Source organism: Symsagittifera roscoffensis, chromosome 5 (assembly GCF_963678635.1).
Source record: "Symsagittifera roscoffensis chromosome 5, txSymRosc1.1, whole genome shotgun sequence".
NCBI classification, from domain to species: Eukaryota; Metazoa; Xenacoelomorpha; order Acoela; family Convolutidae; genus Symsagittifera; species Symsagittifera roscoffensis.
The window spans coordinates 381,439-404,459 of NC_087066.1; the positions used below are offsets into that span (position 1 = coordinate 381,439).

At 38.8% G+C, this 23,021-nt stretch overlaps 1 protein-coding gene across 1 annotated transcript in view; it reads right to left on the reverse strand.

The window, feature by feature from the left end:
• LOC134846474 (CCR4-NOT transcription complex subunit 1-like) overlaps positions 1 to 23,021 on the reverse strand; it is an 85,892-nt gene that overhangs the window by 46,754 nt on the left and 16,117 nt on the right. Inside the window, exons 9-14 of the mRNA XM_063863845.1 lie at positions 21,949 to 22,209; positions 21,567 to 21,689; positions 20,692 to 21,220; positions 20,024 to 20,412; positions 15,260 to 15,577; positions 5,726 to 5,884 (exon numbers count right to left, since the gene is read on the reverse strand). Of these exons, the coding sequence (XP_063719915.1) occupies positions 5,726 to 5,884; positions 15,260 to 15,577; positions 20,024 to 20,412; positions 20,692 to 21,220; positions 21,567 to 21,689; positions 21,949 to 22,209 (1,779 nt within the window). The remainder of the gene's footprint in view (positions 1 to 5,725; positions 5,885 to 15,259; positions 15,578 to 20,023; positions 20,413 to 20,691; positions 21,221 to 21,566; positions 21,690 to 21,948; positions 22,210 to 23,021) is intronic.

Below are 23,021 nucleotides of genomic sequence, written 5' to 3' on the forward strand. Positions count from 1 at the left end.
TTGTATAAATGAGATGATTGTTGAATAGCATTAGTTTGGCTGTTTTGTCAATATTTCCAATACTCCGACGACCCGATTCTCCCACGCAATCTCCCTCTTGTAAATCAAAATCGTATAGAAAGATGTTACATCCGATCATTATTTCAACAAGAGGTAAATCTTCAACAAGAGATAAAAATGTATCAAAAAACACCTGAAATTCCTCGAGTTACTGCACAAGAAAAAAGAAAAAACCCCAATAGATTTTTTACTTTCTTTTACTTGACTTTTTTTTACCTAGGTCTTTTTACTTATTAAAAAAAAATCAGGTCATTAATTTTGCGATTTCTTTTGTGTAAAATTTTAATTATTTGTAAGATTTGAATCCTTACAAGATAAACTTTTCTCTGATTGGATCCACCACCATAACAAAAAAGAAAAATTTGTGTCATTCGAAACAATAAGTGAAAAATGCCTAAAATGGAACTTTGCTTCTGATTGGACGCGACTACCAAGTAAAAATTCCATAAAAAGAAGCTGAAATCTAATTGGACACGACAACAAACCAAATAAGGAAGTTCAATTTTTGATTGGTTAAAATTATATGTTCGAGTTGAAGGTAACCCTCACTTTCAACTAAAAAATCTTTATATTTTCAACTTAACTACTGTCAACACCCTCCTTTCTCAGCTCTAAATCAGTCATAATTCTTGTTTTTATACTGTATCTTTTACTCAACTAATAACTGGAAAAGATCTGGTCAATGCAAAACAGCAACCTGATGTATTCTGTAGAATCGACATCCCAATCTAAGTCTGGCACATGGTGGAAGTGATGCTAAAGGATTTCAAAGGTTTCCAAGTGATGTCAAAGGATTTCAACAAGAGAATCAACTTGGATCAATTCAAATGATGGAGCAAGTGTCTGAGCATTTGGGAATGAACTAGTCCCAGATTCCAGGCTCTAGATATGTGGCTCAACCAGTCAATGATTCTCTTTTTCCTTGGGAGGAGGAGATGGCATCAACCGAAAATCCCATCACAATAGATGAAGATGAGGGCTTCTCAGTAACAATGACGCCTCAAAACAACCCAACACCACAACCACCAGCGATGAAGACTCGACCAGCTTTGCGTACTATAGAAACTTCAGAACTCTTCGGCTGCTCGACAGCTTTTTGATTACACTTTTCTGTAAAAAGAACTGTAGTTTATTTATTGTTTTTGTAAACATTTGTTGTTTGATATTTAATTCATTTCTTTAATTTTATTCTAAATAAGACAATAGATGAAAACTTCAAGGCAAAACAGAAATGATTGAAAAAATATTGGAATACAACTTGAACTAGCGCTAAATATTTGCACGTATGTTAAGAAACTCGATCAACTTTGGCACACATTCGAAAAAAATACTAGACAATTTGCAAACAAGTAAACCATTTAAAAGAAACAATTATATGAAACACTTTTAGCATCTTGAAAATTGAAACACTTTTAGCGCTTTTAAAAAAATAGAAAAAATTTTCACGTTTTATAGAAAAAAGTGAATTATTCAGAATAAAATCAGAATAAAATCAGAATAGTTTGTTGAAAATCAGAATAAAATACGACATCTTGTTGAAAAACTTGAAGATATTTTTTTAAAATTCCTGAAAAACTGACCAATTTTTTGTTTTTTGATAATTTCGCAGACAGTTGCAAGAAAACAGACATATAATCGAATGTTTTTTAATTTTTCAATGAAAAATTGACAAGATCATTATTTACAAATCCATAACTAACAAAAAAAACAGTCAATTAATTTGAACAAATCAGGTTCATATTTCAAGTTTGTACTTTAGGAACTCTTTCCAAACAAAGCTGAACCAATAGTTCGTGTGGAAGCCAGTTTCTGGTTGGAACATAAACAGTGACGTTTAAACTTTTTGCGTAACAGTCTTTTCTTTGCAAAAATTTGCACCTTTTCTGCTCCTTTCTAAACCAAATTGGGATGAACAGCGCAATCAAGTTAGTTGAAAACTTCACCAATTGATGAAATAACATTCGAATAAAATCTGATTTTGTACAGAGTGTAAAGACAATCGATAATTTGTATGTGAAATGAAGTTTACCCATTTCTAGTATAAATTGATCAAAAGGTGAACCAATCAGAAGTATGTGGAACTTAAAATTACCACAGAACAGTAAGAATTGTGGGTAGAGACACAATAAACTTGGGTAACTAAATATTTTTTTGTAAAAGTCACTGGAAGCGGAAATAGCAATTTTTCAAAAAAAATTCAAATAAAAGCTGTTAAGAGCTCCACACATAGCAGCAGCCATCTGGAACGAAGACTTTTGCTTAGAATTGTGTATTAATATTTGAGCACTAACAACTACAAAGACATTTGCTTTTCTGTTTCCTTTTATGGTTGACTGATTGACTCAATGTTTACTTCCATTTCATTTAATTTCAAAATCACTTCTCTCAATTCTCCTCATCTGATGAGTCTGTTCTCTTTTTTAAAAATGTACTCAACACAAGACACCAGTCCCAATTATTTTGAACTTTCAAAAATCATACGAGAATTGGCTTGCTTGGTCCCAAAAATCCTGCAATGGGAACATTGAAGTGAATCCTGCTTTCAACTATTCAAGAAAAAAGAGTTGGGACAACTCCTTAAAAGGCAGCGAGTCTATCTTGGTGAAAAGGAAGCAGCAATCAGAAATACTTTTATTCACGATGCTGAAAACCTTGGACTCAGCCCTATATTGGAACTCACTTCTGACATTGAGTCAACTATGCATCAGGAGCTTGCCAACAAAGTGTATGACATTGCGACTTACAATAGAAGGCAAGTTTGCGTCACGATCATACCTCCCTAAATTCTTACTCGACTCTTCACTGCAAAAAAGAATGAAGCAATGAAACAAGTTGCCTATGACAACTACACTTTGAACGAATTCAAACTTTCCCAAATTTTTGGGAGACTTTATTGTGTTAATTATGTTTTTGTCATTCATCACTTAGTTTTCTAGTTGAACATTAGTATGAGTTAGAATATTAGGTCCTCAAGTAACTTATCTTAAAACTCCACAATAAATTAGAATTTTATCATATTGTTATACCAGAAAAGTCTCTAAAAATTTCACTGTTATAGAATCACAAAACTTGAAAAACAACTTGCCGAATTTTTATGATATATTAAACAAATCACATTTTCGGCTCATTGATAAACTGAAAAAGCATCAACTGTGTTACTTTTCACTAATCAAACCTCAAAGCACAAATGTCATTATATTGCTGTAGCAGCCAACCCATTCAAGAGTGCCACCAAAAGCAGCATTTTTATTTGCGACTTGGAAAGTTGGAAAAAAAGGTTCGTACTAATACACTTCGACATAACTGAATACATAGGCGAATCTGAGCGTCGCAACTTTTGCTATACAACATAAAACTAACAGTGCAAGCCAGCAGAGGAAAACAAAGCCACTTAGTCCACAAAAATTAAATAGAAAAAAAAACACTTCAAAAAGCGACAACACACAAAAAACTCTAATTGTTCTATTTGCGGAAAACACGTCCAGAAACACAATTGACAGCAAGTAGTGAAAATTGAGCCGACGAAACAAATAATTTCCTGTAGAACCGAAAATAGATAGTTTTGTCATGAAAAACTTTGAAGTATAAATTCTATTCTAAGCACTTCAGCATTTTGGGCGATGCGTGAACAAACATAAAATTATGCTTCCTTTTAAACGAGTACAATTCAGACCACTAACCCGATAAAAAATGAGCCGAAATCATTTAAGCCGAATAGTTGTTAAAAATATAGCAAAATATATGAAGTCACGGCTAGTAAAGCTAAAAGTTGCAGAAGTAACCAAAATTACTGAAAGAATTAAAAAGATGTGGCAACTTAGCATGAAACAGAAAAACTGCAGGTCGACATTTTTTAGATTTCCAGTTTGAAAAAAAAACAGTTCCCGATCATATTCGAACACACGAACTATGCCGTCACCTCCAGGCAGGACCACTTGATTAAAAATTCGATTAAGTGCATTCTCAGAAATTGCAAATATGAGAAAGCAAAACTTGAAATAGCGAGTCTTAAAGCTCTTTGAATTTCAAGAACAATTTATGATTCGCATTTTCTTGATAGTTAACTCATTTTAAGAAAACTGGATTAAAAGGAAGAGTTATATTCCGCTGAGAAATATGAAAATTAAATTCCATTTTTGGAACTAGATGTGGATGATCTCGTTTTTCGTAACCTTTACAACTTTTTGCTCTTCTATAGGATAGTGTGTCTTCCTTTTACAAATAAAGTGAACTGAACCTAAAAATAAATCAAAAGTCAAAGCGCGAAAAAGTAAATTTGAACCTGAAAAAAGTTTTTAAAAAATACCAAGACCTTTATAAGAGTCTGAACTACGTTCATCGACTCTTAAACCAGATTGCTTGTTCTCAAGACAATATCCGAATTTGGCATGTCTTTTGAACAGATTAAGCTCATCAGGCAAGTTTTTTCAACGACGGAACGTATTATCGCAGTCCACGGGATCAAACAGCTTTGGCGTAGGACTGCGAATGCACGCAGCGTATTTTAAGACAAACATTGTCAGTAAGCGAAGGAAAGCTTGCAGCAAAAAATGACTGAGTTGGACAACACAAATGTGCCAACCTCGATGCCCATAACGAATGAGTTAGTGTTTAGGGAGGGTAAGAGTTCTTATCCAGCCAGTTGCGATTATAAATGCACTACTCTATTGAACTTGGAGATCATTCAATCTGGTTTTGCACGTTACAGACCAGCTGAACCAGAATGAAAGAGATGAGGATATCAAAAGTGACTCCAGGATTGAGGTGAGTTTGTAAAACGTGGGTAACACAGTTTCATTCTTCATGACATTTGTTTTGTTTCTGACGAGATGAGAATGGCAGTGGAATAAGAGTTTAAGATTCAGATTTTCCTCGTGTAGGCATGGTTGGACAATCGTTTGAAGATAAGAAACATTAGGGACAGGCATAGTGATAGAAATGGCAAAGTCGGTATGTTATTTACTGAGATGCCTAGAGGACATGAAATAAATACAGAAGATAGGCAACAGCACTCATCCTTGAGGACCCCTTGTTTCGTGCATCTCATTTTAAACTTATTGTCTCTAAATTCTACAGAAGTAGCACAGCCTCGTTTAGACTGTAACAATACAATTAAATGAGGCACTTAGCACAGTGGTAAGGCGTTCACTTTGAAATCGTCAGGTCGTGTAATCGATCCCATGCCATGGCAATGATAGTGTGTGAGGACGAGCTCCACTTGACGTCTAGCTTCAGGTCTACCACAACCTGACCAAATTTGGCTGCAATAGTGGTACCACGTAAAAGTTCTAGACGCAAAAAAAACGACCTTGAGTCGCAAAAAAAAACAGCTTCGCTCAGCAAAAAAAATAACACTGTCTGGAATGTGGGGAGATAATACAAATAGACTATCGTCGACAGGACTGCTAAGGCCTACTGATAGCTCCTCTGCGATTCGCAGGAACTACAATTATAATTATTAATTAAATGATGTTGCTTTTTCACGGCCATGATGAGTACGATTGGCCAGTGATTAATGACTCTTTTCCCGAGTACAGCGCATCAGCTGACGCAGCATCCGATGACATTCAGTGCAGAGGCTGCGCCAATTTGGGCCACGTAGCATTCGACTGATGAGTATTATGGACAGCCACTTTACACGCTGAATGAGGACAGCCTGTCTCACCTGTACATGATTGCTGGATTGATTCTGTCCCATTGTCCCACTGGCCTGTTGGATTCCACTTGCTCCCCCCACTTCCTCAACACTTGAGCCATGGAGAGAGGGTGGTACTGTTGTACTGGGAGCTGCAACACTTTTTTCCTGCTGCCCAAAACTTATACACTGAAACACAAACACCATATAAATCGCACCAAAGCAGCCATAGTCTAACACTTTTTTTAAAAACACGCAACAGCAACTTTTTAGTTTTTCATCTTTTGTCTGGCGTAAGTTGTGACTCGACTGGCAGCAATCAATTTGAACAGCTTGATACAATTTTTTTCCAAACAATTTTTTGCACTAAAACATTTAAATACGGGGAACCCTTACCCCTTCCCGCATATAAATCTAAATCATGGACCAAAATCGCGCTGAGGAGCTCAAGTGACCCAATAAAACGTTTATACACAGGCGAAGCACGGCTTCGCAATGCTTGTCATACAAAACATACATAGGAGAACATGTCAATTAACAGGCTAGCCGGCATTAAATAAGCATTCAAAAACATTGACCGAGGGGAAAGTTAACCAACCGAGCAAAAGTAAAAAAATATACACCCGAATCCTCATGAAACTCGATAAGCAGAAAAATACTATTTTGCCTCACATGACTCAAAGTGAGATAATTAAGCCATTTTAGGATAAGGTGAAACTCGACCCCCTGACGACCCAAGAGTGCTCCTTTGTACTATTTCGAAATAAAAATTAATGGCGGACGGACCCTGAATTTTATCTAACGGCGCATTGGTCGCCATAATATACTAATTGAGGGGAGATCGCGCGCCGATAAAAACGCAATTTTTTGGTCAAAAAAATCCGAAAAAGGCCTTTTTTGGCCTGTTTGTTAAAAAATTTGGCTGCGACGCAGAAAATTTGGTCCAAATAGTGATTTGTGACAGTTTGGAAAACAATTTGGTCGACCTAAAATAAAGATCGATAAAATTTCGAAACTTTTTGAAAATCCCCCTAGGGAAAACCCCAGATCCACCCCTAATCGGATTTGAGGAGTATTGAGTAATACATGAGACAGTAAATTGAAAGCCAACTAAAGCAGGACCGCAGCTGAGATAAAACATCGTGTGGTTCTCGATAGGTATTGCTTTGAGGTGAATGGATACGAATAACCTTAGAGCGACGAGATTAGGCAAGGAACTTCTTTCCTTGCTTTGTCTTGTTTAGTTTTAAAATAGTTTTAGAGTGCTCAAAAACCAAAACAGGAGTTTTCGTCTCGGTTATTGACAACTACGGGTGGCTTTTCGTCAACAGAAAAATTGGATAATCGCTAATCGTCAGCGTAAAAGGCGAGGCGAAAAAGTTCTGATAAGGAGGGCGTCATGGAAATATTTATAAAAATCTGGAGATAACATCATGTTGATGCTTGGCATTTGGTAAATATTTACTGAAAATTGGATGGATGAGCCTCTCTTAAGTTTTAATCACTGGACAGGAAGTGATAGGAACTTGTATGCTGTGGATAGCCTTAAGTCTTATCTGGTTTTAGTAAAATTAAGACTTTCAACTTTTCCCACTCCTTTCCACTCTTGAGGGATTATATTGTCAGACAGCGAGTTAACTTAAAAGAAAAGTTAAGCAGTGAAAGATTAGAGGAACTAATCTTTCATAGGCCATCAGGGATGTTTGTTTAGTGGGAATTGCACAAGCCATCCGGACCGCGGACTTTGGATAGTTTGCTATCTACGATGGCTAGTTTTATCTGTTGTTGGAAAAAGTAGGGTTTTATGAAAGAGGGAGTTTGGCAATTTTTCGCCTCGTTGTGGGAGGTAGTTTGTCTGAAGCGTGGGCCCTGGCGTTGGTGGACTGTTTGTTGAAAGTTTTGGCTATATCTGGTGGGGAGTAGATGAAAGTTGAGTCAATTTTTCATGGGTACTTGACAGGCCTCGATCCGTTTGGGGAGTGTATCACTTTCTAAACAAAAGATTCTGGCCCCAGTGCAATAGACGCATGTTTGGCGGATTGGTTTCCATTTCTTTTGTTTTTGCTGTCTGTTTCAAAAATTTTCTGTTTAGTTGAGCTACGTCGGGATCTACGGTTTCGCTGAAACAAGGGTTAAATTTTTTCTGACGCGAGAGTGGAAGATTCCTCAGAGAGAAGGTGTGGGGTGTATGAAACGGCGAGCGAGTCTATGACGGCAATCTGCCCAGATGACTACGTTTTGGAGAAATCTCCCGTCTGCGGCAACAGTAAGAGGAAGCGCCTGCTTCAAAGAGGCCAGAGGCAATCTCCTCAGTGACGCTTTTCCAGTCAGCTACAAGAAAAAATCGCATATCAATTCTGGAAAAAAAAACTCAGATGTTCACTCAGGGGTAGTTGAAGAAACATGGGGTGATCAGATCCTGGGGATTCTAGCCGGGACCAAGATGGAAGCCAATTGCAACAATGATTGAGACGCCAGTGAAATGTCGACAGAGGACCGCAGAAATTCTGCGTTAACAAACATTCTGTTTTGGTTTTCATTTAAGGGCGCAAAAGTGGATTAGGTAATTTCATTTATGAAAATCTCACCGCTTTTATATTCTATGTTGGAGTACTATCAGTTTGAGCGTTCGTTGGTATCGCCTAGTACAGATGCGTCACCAGATTCTAGCACATTGGCAGGGGATGCAGCGTAACTGGCGGGGCAACAAGATCAGCTGAAAGTTGTGCGTGACTGGAGAGGCAGCATGTGGTAGGGACCAAATTGAGATAGTCAAGCTCGGGATCACCAGCGGAAAAAGTGGGGGGACGCTCTGCCCCGCAAGGATTCGGCCCCCTAAGACACAGCGGGTCCCCCTTTGTACTATTTGGAGAAGTTGTTGGCGGACAAACCCGGACGCCAATGTATAGTAAATTTTGAGGGGAGCGCGCGCCGAAAAAAAACGCAACTTTTTCAGTAGTGCCAAAAACGCATTTTGTGGCCTGCTTGTTCAAAAAATTAGCTGCGACGTACAAAAAATTTGTCAAGATTTGATTAGTCTGGTATAGTTTATTTAGGAGAATAATATTATACAGACAGGTAAACAATAAACCGCATGTACAAATCAAACCCACCAAGAATCATGCAAAAAGCTATGCAGCTTATCGAGGCATGACCCTGAAAAAACCTATGACAGAAGTTGCGAGATAGTATCCGACTTAGTGATTCAAAAAAAATAAATCTAAGAAGATCTCCATTATCTTTAAGAAACAATGAAAACAATTTTTTGAAATACTCATTTAGTTGATGCTCAGTTAATTGGTTTAGGTTATCTGGTATCAGCTCGTTTGATTTCAAAAAATTATAACATTTAAGAGACACATTTTTCCATGAACGTTGCATTATTTGTGTTCTAGTTTTCATGCTTGGTAAAATTTTTGCCACAGAGGCCCGAGTAACCCGACGATTATTCAGAGATTCCAAATTAAAAGTTTCAAGGGGAGTTTTACCACGAAGTTGACAAAACGTTTCTTTGAATATTTGTCCGAAATATAAGTCAAAAACGGTGTCAATCTCAAACGAATGTAAGATATATGAGGCATGCTCAAATTTTCTCTTGAAACAAATAGTTTTAAAAAGACGTTTTTGCATCAAAAATATTTTTTCTAATAGGTTTTTTGATGTTGCACCAAATGCAATTAAACCGTAGGAAATGAGTGGCTTTGCATAGCAGATATAAAATTTAACCAGCACATTTTTCGAGAAATAGTTTCTACTCTTGAATAGTAAACCGTTAAATTTAGCTTATTTACCACAAACATTATTAATATGACATTCAAATTTGAGTCCGTTGTCCATTTGAACTCCTAAATACCTAAAATCAGAAACCTCGGCGAGTACATTATTACCAAAAGAAAACTTTTCATTCAAGTTATCCCGTCCAAACTTCATTATTTTGCACTTCATTTGATTTATGAGCAGTTTGTTATTATTGCACCAATTACGTATTTTATTTGATTCTGTCTGGAACTTCGTTTTGGATGCAAATTTTTGAGCATCAACTACCGTCGTATCATCTGCAAATAATGTTAGCTTAACGTTGCTGGCCGACGGCATATCATTTATGTATAAAAGGAACAGAAATGGCCCCAAAACTGAACCTTGAGGAACACCTTTTGTACATTCTAGCATATTCGAGACGGATTGATTCGAATAGACATATTGTTTTCGCCCTGTAAAATAAATTGAATGTGAATTTTCCATCTGAACCCATATTGATAAAATTTGTCAAGCAAAATTTTCCGATCAACTGTATCAAATGCTTTTTTCAAATCAATAAAGCAGGAGTAACCAAATTTTTTATTATCGATTGATTCACGAAAAAAGTCATTAATGGACAAAATGGCATGAGTACTGACGCTTATCAATCAAGTTGTTTTTAGCGGCAAAACTATATATGCGCTTGAAAATTAGTTTTTCAAAAAGTTTACTTATACAAGACAACAAACTAATTGGACGGTAGTTATCGGGTTCAGTTTTGTCGCCATTTTTATACAACGGTAAAATTTTTGCAATTTTGAAAAAATTAGGAAAACACTCTTTTTGGAAGCAGATATTGAAAAAATGCGCTAAATGGTCAGCCAGCACCGGAGCAGAAAATTTTACCATTTTACTACATATCCCATTATGACCAGTAGACTTTTTATTGTTCAAGTTTTTAATTTCCTTCAGTATCTCATATCGATCGGTATCATATATAACGAACGTGTTGTTATTTAACTGGAAAATTTGATCTATACACGTTTTGTTTGAAGTTTTCTGTTAGTTTTTCTCCAATAGTAGCGTGTTAATTGAAAAAATTAACATCGAACGAAGCAGTATTCAAATTTTATTTACCACAAAAATGTTTTGAAGCATCAAAAATTCCGGACGCGTTCTTCTCCCTCGTTATCAAGTTATCATAGTACCGGCGTTTACTCACCCTTATAGCCTTAATAACATTGTTCCTACATGAGGTGAAATTATTTCTGTTTTCAATGGATGGTGTCTGAACCCACTTTTTGTGTAACACATTTTGGTTATTCATCATTTTCTTGATTTTCAGATTAAACCATGGGTGGTTGTTTTTATTCTTTCTTCGGATTTTTTTAAGCAATACTTTGAAAATTCATCAATCAAGATTTGGGTCATTTCAATGATGTAAAGGTCAGGATCGTCATCATTAATTTTGTTCAATCGAAGATAGGGTCCTATAGTGAATTGTGACAGTTAGGATAATCAATTTGGTCAACCTTAAGAAAGATCGATTAAATTTCGAAACATTTTGAAAATCCAATCCCTCGAGAAAGTCCTAGATCCTCCCTTCGACTCGGTTATCGAAAAACACGGGTGAATTTTCGTTCAACAAGCGGTGGATAAAAAAACAGCGGCTTCTTCTTTGGAGCATCTGAGAAATAATTTTCTTGATTCTTTGAAATAATTCGGAAGAATGGATGGTAATCGTCAGCGTAAGAGATGAGGCGAACTCTTTCTAGGCAATTAACTGATATTCACTGGAAATTGGGTTGATGAGCCTCTCTTACATTATACTTACTGGGCAAAGAAGTGACATGGACTTGTATGACGTTGACAGCCTTAAATCCTGGAGGACTGCCATATGGATTTCTTTTTCCGTTAAAAAAAGCTGCAACTTTCGTGCTTTCCCCGAGATTTCGCCACAATTCAATTTCAAGACTTTTAAAAGCCTTTGGCTGGTGTTTGAGAACAAGAATTGCCCAGATGGGTTGGTTGGATAGCTGAAAATTGGGGTGACTCTAGGGGCAGTCTGTGGATGGGAGTTTCAGCACAAGATAGTCAAGCTCTGGATCACCAGTGGATTAAGGGAGACGGAGACGGGGGCGGACGCGCCTACCCCCTCAGGGATTCGACCTGCTGCCGACCAAAAGGGTCCCTCTTTGTACTATTTGGAGATTTAAAATGTGGGCGGACGGATCCTGAATCTTTTTAACGTCGGCGCAGAAAATTTGGTCAAAAAATGGTATTTTAGTGATTTGTTAGAGCAATTTGGTTGACTCAAAACAAAAAAGTCAAAAAAATGTCTTGAAAATTGAAGCAATATTTCAAGTCTTCCCAGCCACATAGGTGGCACCACGCTTGCTTGCGCTGGCGTTCTTTTGGAACAAGGAACTTGACCGCGACGCCGATTTGAAACTAATCAAACTTAAGGAAATAGGATTCTTAATTGCTTGATCTTTGATCAATTTTTCACATTTCAGAGGGAGATGAAATTTGGAAGCAGTAAATAGAAGGCTACTGTGAAGTTGTCGGGATTGATTGCGTGGAAAATGGAACTTGAGAAGAAGGTGGCGAAGATGAATTGAGAGTGTCGGGTGGTCCTCAAGCAGCTGGAGTTGGTTGATGCAAACCCTGATCCTGTGGTTAAGAAAAGGAGTAGAGCACATCGTTATAGAAAATTTCGGAAAGATGCGTTAGGAAGAAGGATGAAGAAGAGTTGGATGACTGACCATTGTTTTTGAACTTTGTTTTTGATCTGTTTGTTTCTAGAATGTATTGTTTTAATCTCTCATCGTCTTTCAACGGTAATTTCTGAAATCTTAAAATCGGTCGTGTACCAAGCTTCCAATTCCCTTTTTTTACTTGCACTACCCTCACTGGACTATCATTTCCTGCATATACATTTTCCACGATTCCAAGTGGCCATGATAAAAAGGGGTTATCATCATCAGTTATGTATACAAGATCTCCTTTTTCAGTTTTGTTTTTGTACACGGTTCTTATGACTTGAATATTCAAGAGTCTATTTCCCAGATATCTGCAATCAGTTTGTGCAGGTAGTTGAATCGTTTTAACGGACATTTTTCATCTTCAGTATGCTCATCAATAGTAGGATCAGCAACAATGGGCAACTGACTTGACTTGAAGCCATTTTGAAGCATTGATGGAGTGAGTGGCACAAGGTCTTTGGCATCATCCGAGATCGTTGTGATCAGTCTTGATTTGAGTTTAGCATCTATCTGACAGAGCACTGTGTACATAACAATTTTAATTTTTACTCCATTGCCTGCTGTCTCGTGATAGAGTACTTTCATTGACTTAAAAGCAGCTTCCCATAGCCCTTCGAAGCTTCGAGCTGTTGCAGGTATAGTAGTCCAATTGATACCTAAGTCTCGATCATGACCAGGGAGGCTGTTTATCTTGTGTCTATCTTGTAGAAGTCTCTTCGCTTGAATCAGCTCGAGACGTTTGCAGGCTTGACAAGGTTTGCGGTACCTCAAGACATGTCTATAGCCTTAACTTAGTCCAATTTATCCATACACTGCTACTGGATCAATCAGAAACTGGAAGCAATTGAGCCCAAGAGTTTTGACACTGTTGTCATTTTCTGCTAAGAAAAACTCTGTTTTCATGCAATTTGTCGGGTATATCGTTTATGACAACCTCGCTGTTACTTGCCCACTTCCGATTGTGCAGGCAGGCTTTGTACAGAGTGTGCGTGAGACTGGTGCATTATGATGGCTTGTTCCTCAGTATCTTCACCACCAACGTAAAAGTCCACGTAGATGGACTCGCGAATTGCTAGCTTTGTCTGTTCATCTTGTTGTGTCGGCGGTATCTGACAAGAATCGTATGGCAGTATGGCTACTTGAAGCTACAGCATAGATGGCACGAGTCATCAGGTACTTCTCAATTGATTTCCCTTCTCTTCTCCAGTAGAGCTGATGTTGATTTCTGTCTTTAGGGTATAGTCCTATTTGCCTGTACAAATTGTGAAGAACCGGAAAAGAATGTTGAAAAGGTCTGGCTGGTTGAAAAGGTCTTAACTACTTTCAAACTGCATGAACTACTTTCAAACTACTTTCAACTGATTCGTTGAAAACAGCTCTGAGTCCAACTTCCAAACTGCATGATGAGGCATGATGAAGTACTTCCCGACTGGGAGAAATTGATCTGACACAGGTACCTTCTCGGTATGGCCATGGTCTATCAAGAGCTTCAGTCCCATCGTTTGCAGTTTCCCATGCCTTCTAAGATTCGAGATTCTCGACGAGAAGGAAATGCCACAAATCGTTTTCCACTGACCTTCCGAGTGCCTTGATGAACTGCGAAGTCTCATTGAAGACTGAGTATAGCCGACGAAGCTGAGACAAATTCTCCGTTCGGACTGCAGTGAATCCGTGAATTCGTGACAAAAGCTTTCGAGGGATGACTGGATCGTTTTTATATCTCTGCTCTAGCATTTGCAGAGTTGCTATCTCGTAGTTGCTTTCTGGCGTCTCCAAGCTCAAGATGAGCTTAGTAGTATGGTTCGTCAAGCAAGATACGTCAATTTTTGAACCGGTGACAACTTGTCATTGTCATGGACAGTTGATCGAAATTGATCAATGAAGCTTAGACAGGCCGTGAAATCGCCTGCGGCTAGGCAGATTGATCTGCGGCAATCTTGGTGTGATCGTTGTAGGTTCAATCTGTATAGTTGCAACAGGGTTGATAGGCTGAATTGATGCAGCTATCATTCTCTTTGACGCTTGTAGAGTTTGGCAAGCAGCCTTCTGTGTGTTCTGACATTGATCGAATACTTGATCGTATTCTGCATCAAGTATTGACGGTGATAGCGTCAAGCAGCTTGTGATCAACATTTGAGGATTGAGCCGAGCAATGCTCAAACTCGGTTGTTTCATCGCTCCACTCGTCGTGATTACAATTGAGGGTAGCACAAATGTGGCTAACTTGAGAAATTTGCCGTTGCAAAACTCGCAGACAGTTTCTTTGAGCTCGTTTAGGCTTCTCCATAGCTGATGTAGTTTGACTTTCTGTAGTATGCTCAGCCAGTGTGCTTAGTTTCCTTAGGTTATGGGGCGGACCAGAATTTATACTTTGCGATAGCTGGAAAGCGACTGTACGGTAATAAAATTGAATTAAGGATGATTTAGTTCCTATAAATTGCGGGCAAATTAAATGAATAAATTATGGCAAAATTAACATCCGTTTTCAATTGAGTTTATATGCAAACGAAATATCTTGCCATTTAAAACATGCTGTGTTTAATCCAACATTATTACATTGTGCTTTGTCAAAGCACATGCTATGAAAAAGCTGTGAAGGTGACCCAAAAGTGGCATCAGGATTTAATCTACACCAATATTTGCGACTTCGGTTGAAAAAAAAAGAGTTCATACTATAACACAAGCTTTGCTTGTTTAAAAATGAGAACACTTCAAAAAAAATTGCTTAAAGCAGGTGAAAATGGAAGTTTTCAGCAATAAGTCTTATGTAGTACGCAGACAAACGATAGTCCGACATTTGAAAACTTTTTTAAAACAGTTTCAAGTTAAAAAAAAAAACGCTCTAGACCGTACTTGAAAAATTTGTTTATTGAGGGGAAGATACGAACTCTAGACAACCTCAAAACTCAGTTATATTTTATCAGCACTGTACATGTGAATTCATCAAGAAAAGACTGTTAAATGAAAGAAGGATGTTAGAAGAAAAACGTCTACTCCCTGATTACAGGCCCTCTCTCTTCAAGTTTACAGACAAATGGGTGTTAGAATAAGTTTTACTGACGTCTTTGAGGTGCTGAGAGAAGCTGTCGAAGCAGGGCAGTGCAGCCAGTCGGGCGCAGAAGTGTGGGTGAAGGTGAAGAGAGGGGCTGAGTCGGTCGAGAGAAGTGAGGGCGAACAGGAACATGTTTTTGTGGTCTGCTTTGTCCTTCAGGGTGTCCAGTATGTACTGCAGTGCCACCCGCAGTGCCTCCCCCTCCATCAGCCCCTCCTGGATCACTCCCCCGAACAGCAGGGCAGTGGTGTGCAACTCCTTGTCCGGATACTGTTCGAAGAACTGGTACTCTTCCAGCAGATTGCGCATCATGCACAGGTAGATGTCCTACATAAGCAAGCGAAATGGAGATAGAATGGGCAGTAGAAGAAACGGCACAGTGAACACACCTACTCAAAACTGAACAATCAAAAGGGTAATGGCTGATAAAGAAACAATTTCCACTATAACATCAGTTGATTGCTGTTCGTTTTTCCTGATTTGGTTACCTAATAGTAGTATAGTTATCCGCCGGTACTCGAACAAGTGTGGGCAGTAGCGGATTTAGGGGGGACGTCCCCCATCTCAGAGACTTGACCCCCTGCCGACCCAAAGAGTCCCCCTTTGTACGATTTTGAGATATCCATTTTTGGCTGCCTGACTTTAAGTTTTTTTCTAAAGGCGCGTTCGGCGCCAATTTATACTAGGTAAAAGGGGGGAGCACGCGCCGAAAAACGCGGTTTTTAGGTCGAAATTTTCTAAAAAGTGCCTAATAACGCATTTGTTGGCCTTTTTTTGAAAATTTGCCTGCGGTGCATAAATTTTGGTCAAATTAGCGTCTTTATAGTGGTCTGCGAGAGCTCAGAAAATCAATTTGGTCGACCTAAAAAAAAATTGATAATTTTTTTTTTGAAAATTCGCCCCTCGAGAAATTTCTAGATCCGCGCCTGGGGGTGGGGGTTGTTTTACAGCAGGGCAGGGAACCGTACTGAATGAAAAAAAAACCAAAACCATCTAGTGGTACCGTCGAAAATTTTACAGGAAAAAAAAACAACACTGAAATAAGCTTGGAAAGGGTTTTCGGTTTAAAAGATATCCTTAGTCATATGAAAAGAAAGATTCATGTGTGTGTGTGGTTTTAAAATTGTTATATAAGAGTAAGTGGTAGGGAAATACCAAACCCTATGAGTATGTTGGAACAAGAATTAAACTTGAGCTTTCCAACTGCCTAGTCAAATAGAGGTACATCTGAATCAACGAAACATGTGTTTGGTGGTGAATATTTGGTGTGAAAACAAAATTGAAGAAAAATGAAATAAAAATTAACACAAACTTAAAAACTTCGTTAGCCACGGAAGAAAGTGTGATTTGCGTTACTATAGAAATTGGTATCTGAAAATCAGTTTAGTTAAAAAAAATGGTACGATTTCAAAAACCAATGGCTACAAAAGCGGAATTGGAGATAATCAATTGAATTAACCTTGGCTTTAAAAAATCGTACACTGAAAACACTGATCGTAATAATTATTTTCTCACTGCTTGTATTCTATTCTACAACCGAAAAGAAATTACCTATGATATTGCTTTGAACCTCAGACTCTATGGCGGTTTGATAGATAATGACAACTCATCGCTGAATAATATCTCTCAAAAATCCGGCCTCTTCGAGCAATTCTACACGACGCAGTGGGTTTGCTTTAGTTAGAAACTTATCACGAAGGACGGCCATAATCAAACTGGTTACTCTGGAAAACAGCAGCTTTTACATTTATCAGAAATAGTGATCTGCTATTACATCAAAACTTGCAAGAAAATGTAACATTTACTGGAATGTTGAGTGAATGACCATTCGTACTTGTTTTTGAAGGCTTCCTTTATAACAGAAAGCTTTCAATCGGTTAACCAATCAATTGCATGATTACGTCTCAAAAGGCATAATTCCCAAATGGCATAAAAATGAAAAGTTTCCCAAATGGTATAGTTTTCATACAACAGTTGCATTGAAAAAATCGCGAAAAACTTTGGGTCTTATGCACAAAACGGCCCAAAATCAATGTTTTCATATGTTGAGTTACAACTTATGCAGCCAAATCTGATTGGCTAATATTAGCCATTCAAATTCAAGCAACTTGTTCAGGCAATTCAATCAAAACTTCCGAGCAGATAAAAATATTAGCCGAAATTACCAATATGTGAAGCTTCGTCTATAAATAATTTTTCTTCAAGTATTTGGGGTAATTTAGCCCGGACGAGAAAAATTTCTTTAAATAGATTCAGCAGAAAAAAAAGTTTTTGATTTTGGTTATTCCGGCCAACAATTTTATCTGCTGGAAATTTTAATTGAAACGCCGAAAAACTTTGTTTGAGTTTGAGTGTCTGATTAGCGAATCAGATTCAACGGTATTACTTTGAGTTCAAGAAAGATGCAGAAAGATTGATTTTTGGGTCGTTTTGTGCATAAGACCCAAACCTTTTTCGTGAACAATGTGAAAAAACTATTCAACTTGTCAATTCAAACGTTGACTGACACTTTATCTTGAAAATCTTTTCTGATTTTAAATCAAAAGCGAAAAGCATAAGCTTGCGGTTATTGATAAGCTTCTTGTGGTCAATTTTTCCGACAACTTTGTCACTTAGCATTTGTTTCGAAGTAATTAAATCAAAATCTTGCCCACGTTTTCGTTCCTGACAAAATTTTAAATTCGAAATTGATAGAAAACGTTTGATTTATTCCAGTTGGGATAAGTTTCATTTTTTGCCATATGGTATTTATGCCATTTGGGAAACTACCAATTGCATGATATTGTATGGGAGGATGGCGAATATTCATACATCCATGTGAACGAATACTTCAGTTTTGACAGATTTCCTAGACAGGAAACTAGAAAAAACGCATGAAAAAAGGTATCCACGAGTAAAAGATATTCAAGGCAAGTACCAGACAGTCTGCTCCTATCACTTACCGCAGAGTGATTTGAAAGATCGTTGAGCTTCACAGAAAGGCAGCGCTTTTTACGATTGGTTGAAAAAGGAGCAACGAAAGCCCAGCCAAGTCAAGACCTACCGCTCTCTAAGATCAATTCTTTGCAGTTGTATCAAACCAGAAAACTAAAGCTGAGTTTCACTAACTAGAAGAAAAAACTTAAAACTAGAGGACAGAACGTTCAGCAAATTGTTATTGATCGTAGTTTTTCATCATTTCAAAAACATCCAAGAGTTTAGCACTCATAAAAGATGCCTTCCCAGACTCCAACTAATTCGGAAACAAAAACGGGGAGTTCAGAGGGATCCAGTCAGCAGTGAAACGCCAGCAGCAAAAATAACCTGGTGGATACTGCAAATATGACAAGACAAATTTCATATTTTTTGAAAAAAACTGATACGGTACCTTCTAATTATGTCTTAAAAAAGCATGATAAATAAGACAATAATCTGTCTGAAATCCAACGTTATGAAACAAACTTAAATTTCTAACATACAAGAAAAAACAATGTCTAGCCGGGACTCAAACCCCAAATTGCAATGGCGACCACGTGCCTCTAGGCGAGTTATGAAGGAACGTGGATATTTCTGAGGTTCAAAACAGAGCCAAAGTTGCACTTCGGAGATGCAAGCAAAAAATGACCGATAACGCTTCTGGGAAAACTGAATGAGCAAACTTTGAGTCTACATAATTTAAAAAATGAAGACCGCCAATTATGAGTCTACAACTTGCTAAGTGACGCACGCCATCATTACACATTAGCAAAACCAGTCAATTTGAAGAAAAAAGAAATTTACCAAATAATATGCCTCAATTTATAGAGCGGACGCATTTTAACTAGTATACCAAAAAGTTCATTAAAACATGGGACCGTGCCCAGGTTCGAGTCCTCTAATTTGGTTGCGGCTATCCTTCCCTACATCTACGCTACAGATCCATTATACCTTGACGCTAAAGTGCTATTTGTAATAACAAAGCCAATCGAAGATTGGAAGAGTAAAGAACGCAAGGAAACTGAAAAAAAACTGACTTGTTTTTTTTTTCAAAAACTATTGAATTTCGAAAAAAGTAAACTGCCTGAAAACTCTTTGAATTTGTAGAACAATTTGTCATAGACATTTTAATAAAACTAACCCAATTTGAGAAAACTGGATCAATAGGCAAAACTATTATTTCGCTGGGAAATCTGATAATTCATTTCCATTTTCGAAATGAGAAGTCGATCCCGTTTTTCGTAACCTTTACACTTTTGCTGTTGAGTAGTGGAGTTTACCTTCTTTTTAAAAAAAGGAAATGCACTGAACTTGAAAAAAAATCACACGTCAAACCGCGAAAAATCAAAATTGAGCGGGAACAAATTAAAACTTTTACCCGAAAAAAAAACAAAAAAAATCAGCAAGCCCTATATAAGAGTACTCACTACGTTCATTACTCTTAATAATAGTCTGTGTTAATATTCTTAGCATTGGCTGTACTTAATAGCTGGTTATTGATCTTATGCACATACTGCAATAAAAAACATTTCAAAATGAACACTAATATTTGCTACTGAGTTTGGAAAAAAAGAGCGTTCATACTATCGCACAAGCTTTGGTTTTGTAATAATAAAGCAACTAAGAAAAAAAAGTAAGATTTGTGAGAATAGTTGTTTACAGGAAAACTATTGTTTACAGGAGCCACAATTGACTTTTCGACCGTAACCGTACGTGCAGTTTTCGTTTACGCACGGTACCGCACCCTGCTGTAACCCCCACCCCTCCCCCTATTGCAGTACTGGCGGACTGGTTCTCTCAACTCGATCGCGCCTTCACCTTGTCTCGGGGCAGTGAGGAGTTCTTGTAGTTCTTCAGTAGTTCCAGCACTTGGTTTATGTGGGGTAGAGGATTGGACTGGCTGTAGATACGCATGAAGTAATTATTAGTCTCCGTCTCTATTTCCCCAGAGAACTCGCGCTGCTTCAGCACAGATCCACCCACATCGCCCGCAGCAGATGTAGTGGGGGAGGGTGCATTTGCCAGAGTGAGTCCACTGCCTGTACCCAAGCTCAGTGCGGATGTGAACGGTGGTTGCTGTTGTTGGGATGCCATGAAGTCTCCGCCGGAGGCCACCGAAGCGGATGAACTCAGTCCAGGTTTAATGGAATGGACTGCTGCTGCCGATGATGAAAGTTTAGATGACCCATATGGTCCTACACTCAAATCTAAGACACGCAAAACAAACAATTATCGCCACAGAAAAGGGCAGCTTTTTCAAACTTGGCCCAATAAGATTTTCAAATGACTCTTAGCTCAAATTAATTCAGAAACTCTGCTCGTTGAGATTGACACTCGAGCATATAACAATAAATTAGGCTCTGTCATTTTTTTCCACATAGTGTGACATTGGTTGGCAGCTTTTTAAAATCTAGTAAGAGCCGATAAATGCACTCGCTTAGTTTTGTTTTGCGTAATCTAACACGCAGCATCTGAGCGGAGCTTACTGTGTAAATGAGAGAGTGCTGCAACTGCTGATCCACCCACATCCTTCTGATTGCCCATACCCCCCACAGTGTGATGTTGTAGAGGGGGGTTGGAGGAGTGGAGAGGGCCCATGGACTGGGAGGAGGATTGTCCATATATGGGACTCCCTGTGCCCCTCACGGCCATGCCTGTTCCCAGTGGGTTACTGCTGTTGTTGCTCACTGCAGAGGCTGTTGCAGGGGCGAAGTTGGGCTGCTGCTGCTGGTGGAGATGGTGGTGGTGGAGGGGCGGATGCGGAGGAGGGTGGGGAGGGGGGACAATGAGTCTGCCAGTGCTGAACCACTGCTGCAGTGGCTTCACTCTCTTCGCCAGATCCTCCACCGCCTTCTGCGTCTGTGCCGAGTAGTGGGACACAGTCTCAAACAGGAGGCGGGTGGCGTTGATGATGTGTTTGAGTTTGTGCAGGTGTGCTTTCGGCAGTTCAGCCCCTGCCACGTAGAGAGACACTCTCTCGTCAATGAACGCAATCAACTCCATCACAAACTGCTCCTGCACAAACACACTTTCACACACATACACACACAGAGAGCTTAACTGAGTGGGAAGATAGTGACGAGTAGACCCTTTAGTGCCTGAGGCGGCATAGAATACACTTGGCAGAAAACTGCAAAGCAAGTCTATCTGAGTTTATATCGCCGCCAGCATCCGTTTTCAGTTCAATTACAATTAAATGTCTCAGTGAACAGTATAAGAATCAATTGCAGAATGGAGATGATTAGACGCGTAACTTAAGAGGCTAACTCTATAGGAATACGCGAACAATCTGCGTTGTTTAAAATCTGCGATGAAGTTAAAAGTTTAGTGAGACAGGCGGTTCACTTGGGTATGGTCTGACCTTGTGTGTTGCAATGCGGTCGCTCAGATACTTCTCCAGGTTGAAGTAGTCTCTGTTAGCTCCGTGCATCACCACTTCCAGGCCAAATGCCACTGGACCAGTGTTGGCAGCTGCCTGCACAGCCTAACAGAAGCGACCAGATACACAGTTACTTGATACCAAATACTCATATCTCAAACTACATCAAAGGCACATCATTTCAACGAAGGATACTTCCCGAGGGAACTGAAGCTGGAAGAATCCAGAAAATATCTAGGCTTCAGTAAATATTCATTAGCTAAAGCGAGTAAATGGAAACGTTTACCTTTTTTTAATTAGGCTCCAAAAACAAGGGTATATTTTGTGATCTTTGCTCACACAATAACTGGACACCTGTGTTTACCTTGTGTCCCAGATTGTGCAAGCCCTCGAGCAGTTTGTGGATGCGGGCGGCGTCCAGAGGCCTGGCCATGTAGTAGGAGGAGAAGAGAGCGAGGATGGGTTGCTGGAATGCCGGTGCCTGGAAGTGGTATGCCCAGTGCAGCACAGCACCAGCACTGGGACTGCTGTCCAGGAACATAGTCACCAGAGTGGAAAACAGAATGTCTTTCACCGGAGAAGAGCCAGCAGAGGAGGACGAGACTCCCACACTGGCATCGTCAACCTAATCAACATTCGACATAAGAAACGACTACCGATACTCAATTATGACGAATATTCTCAGCAAGCGACAACATGCAAGATGTTTGATCGCTACGTCAAATTAACCGAGATGAGACAATTTACGTTAATCTTTTCGGGACTTCCAAATTGAGTTAACATTTATTAAACACAGAGGCGAAGTTGCACTTCGCATACACAAGCAAAAATATGACCGGTAACTCTGCTGGGTAAAACTGAATGAGTAAGACTTTGAGTCTACAAAATTTCTTAAGAGACGTACGCCAATTACGAGTCTATATAAGTGCTAACTGACGCAAGCCAATTATGACGCATTAGCAGCACCAATTTGAAAAAAAGGAATTTACCAAGTAACATGCCTCAATTTATAGATCAGACACATTTTAACTAGTATACGAAAAATTTCATTAAAAACATCCGACCCTACCCACATTCAAACCCTCTTATTTTGTTGCGGGTCTTCTTCCCTAGCTCTACGCTACAGATCCACGATGATTTGCAGCTTCTTGTAATATAATAGTCTGTGTCAGGCGCGGATCTAGGAGATTCTCGAAGGGGGGATTTTCAAAAAGAAAAAACTTTTGTGGACCTTGAGCTCTGATTGATCAAATCACTATAAATACCCTAATTTGACGGCGTTTTTTAGGCACTTTTCGGAAAATCGCGACTTTTTGAGCTCTGATTGATCAAATCACTATAAATACCCTAATTTGACGGCGTTTTTTAGGCACTTTTCGGAAAATCGCGACTTTTTCGGTACGCCCCCCATCAAAACTAATGTATATTGGTGCCAAA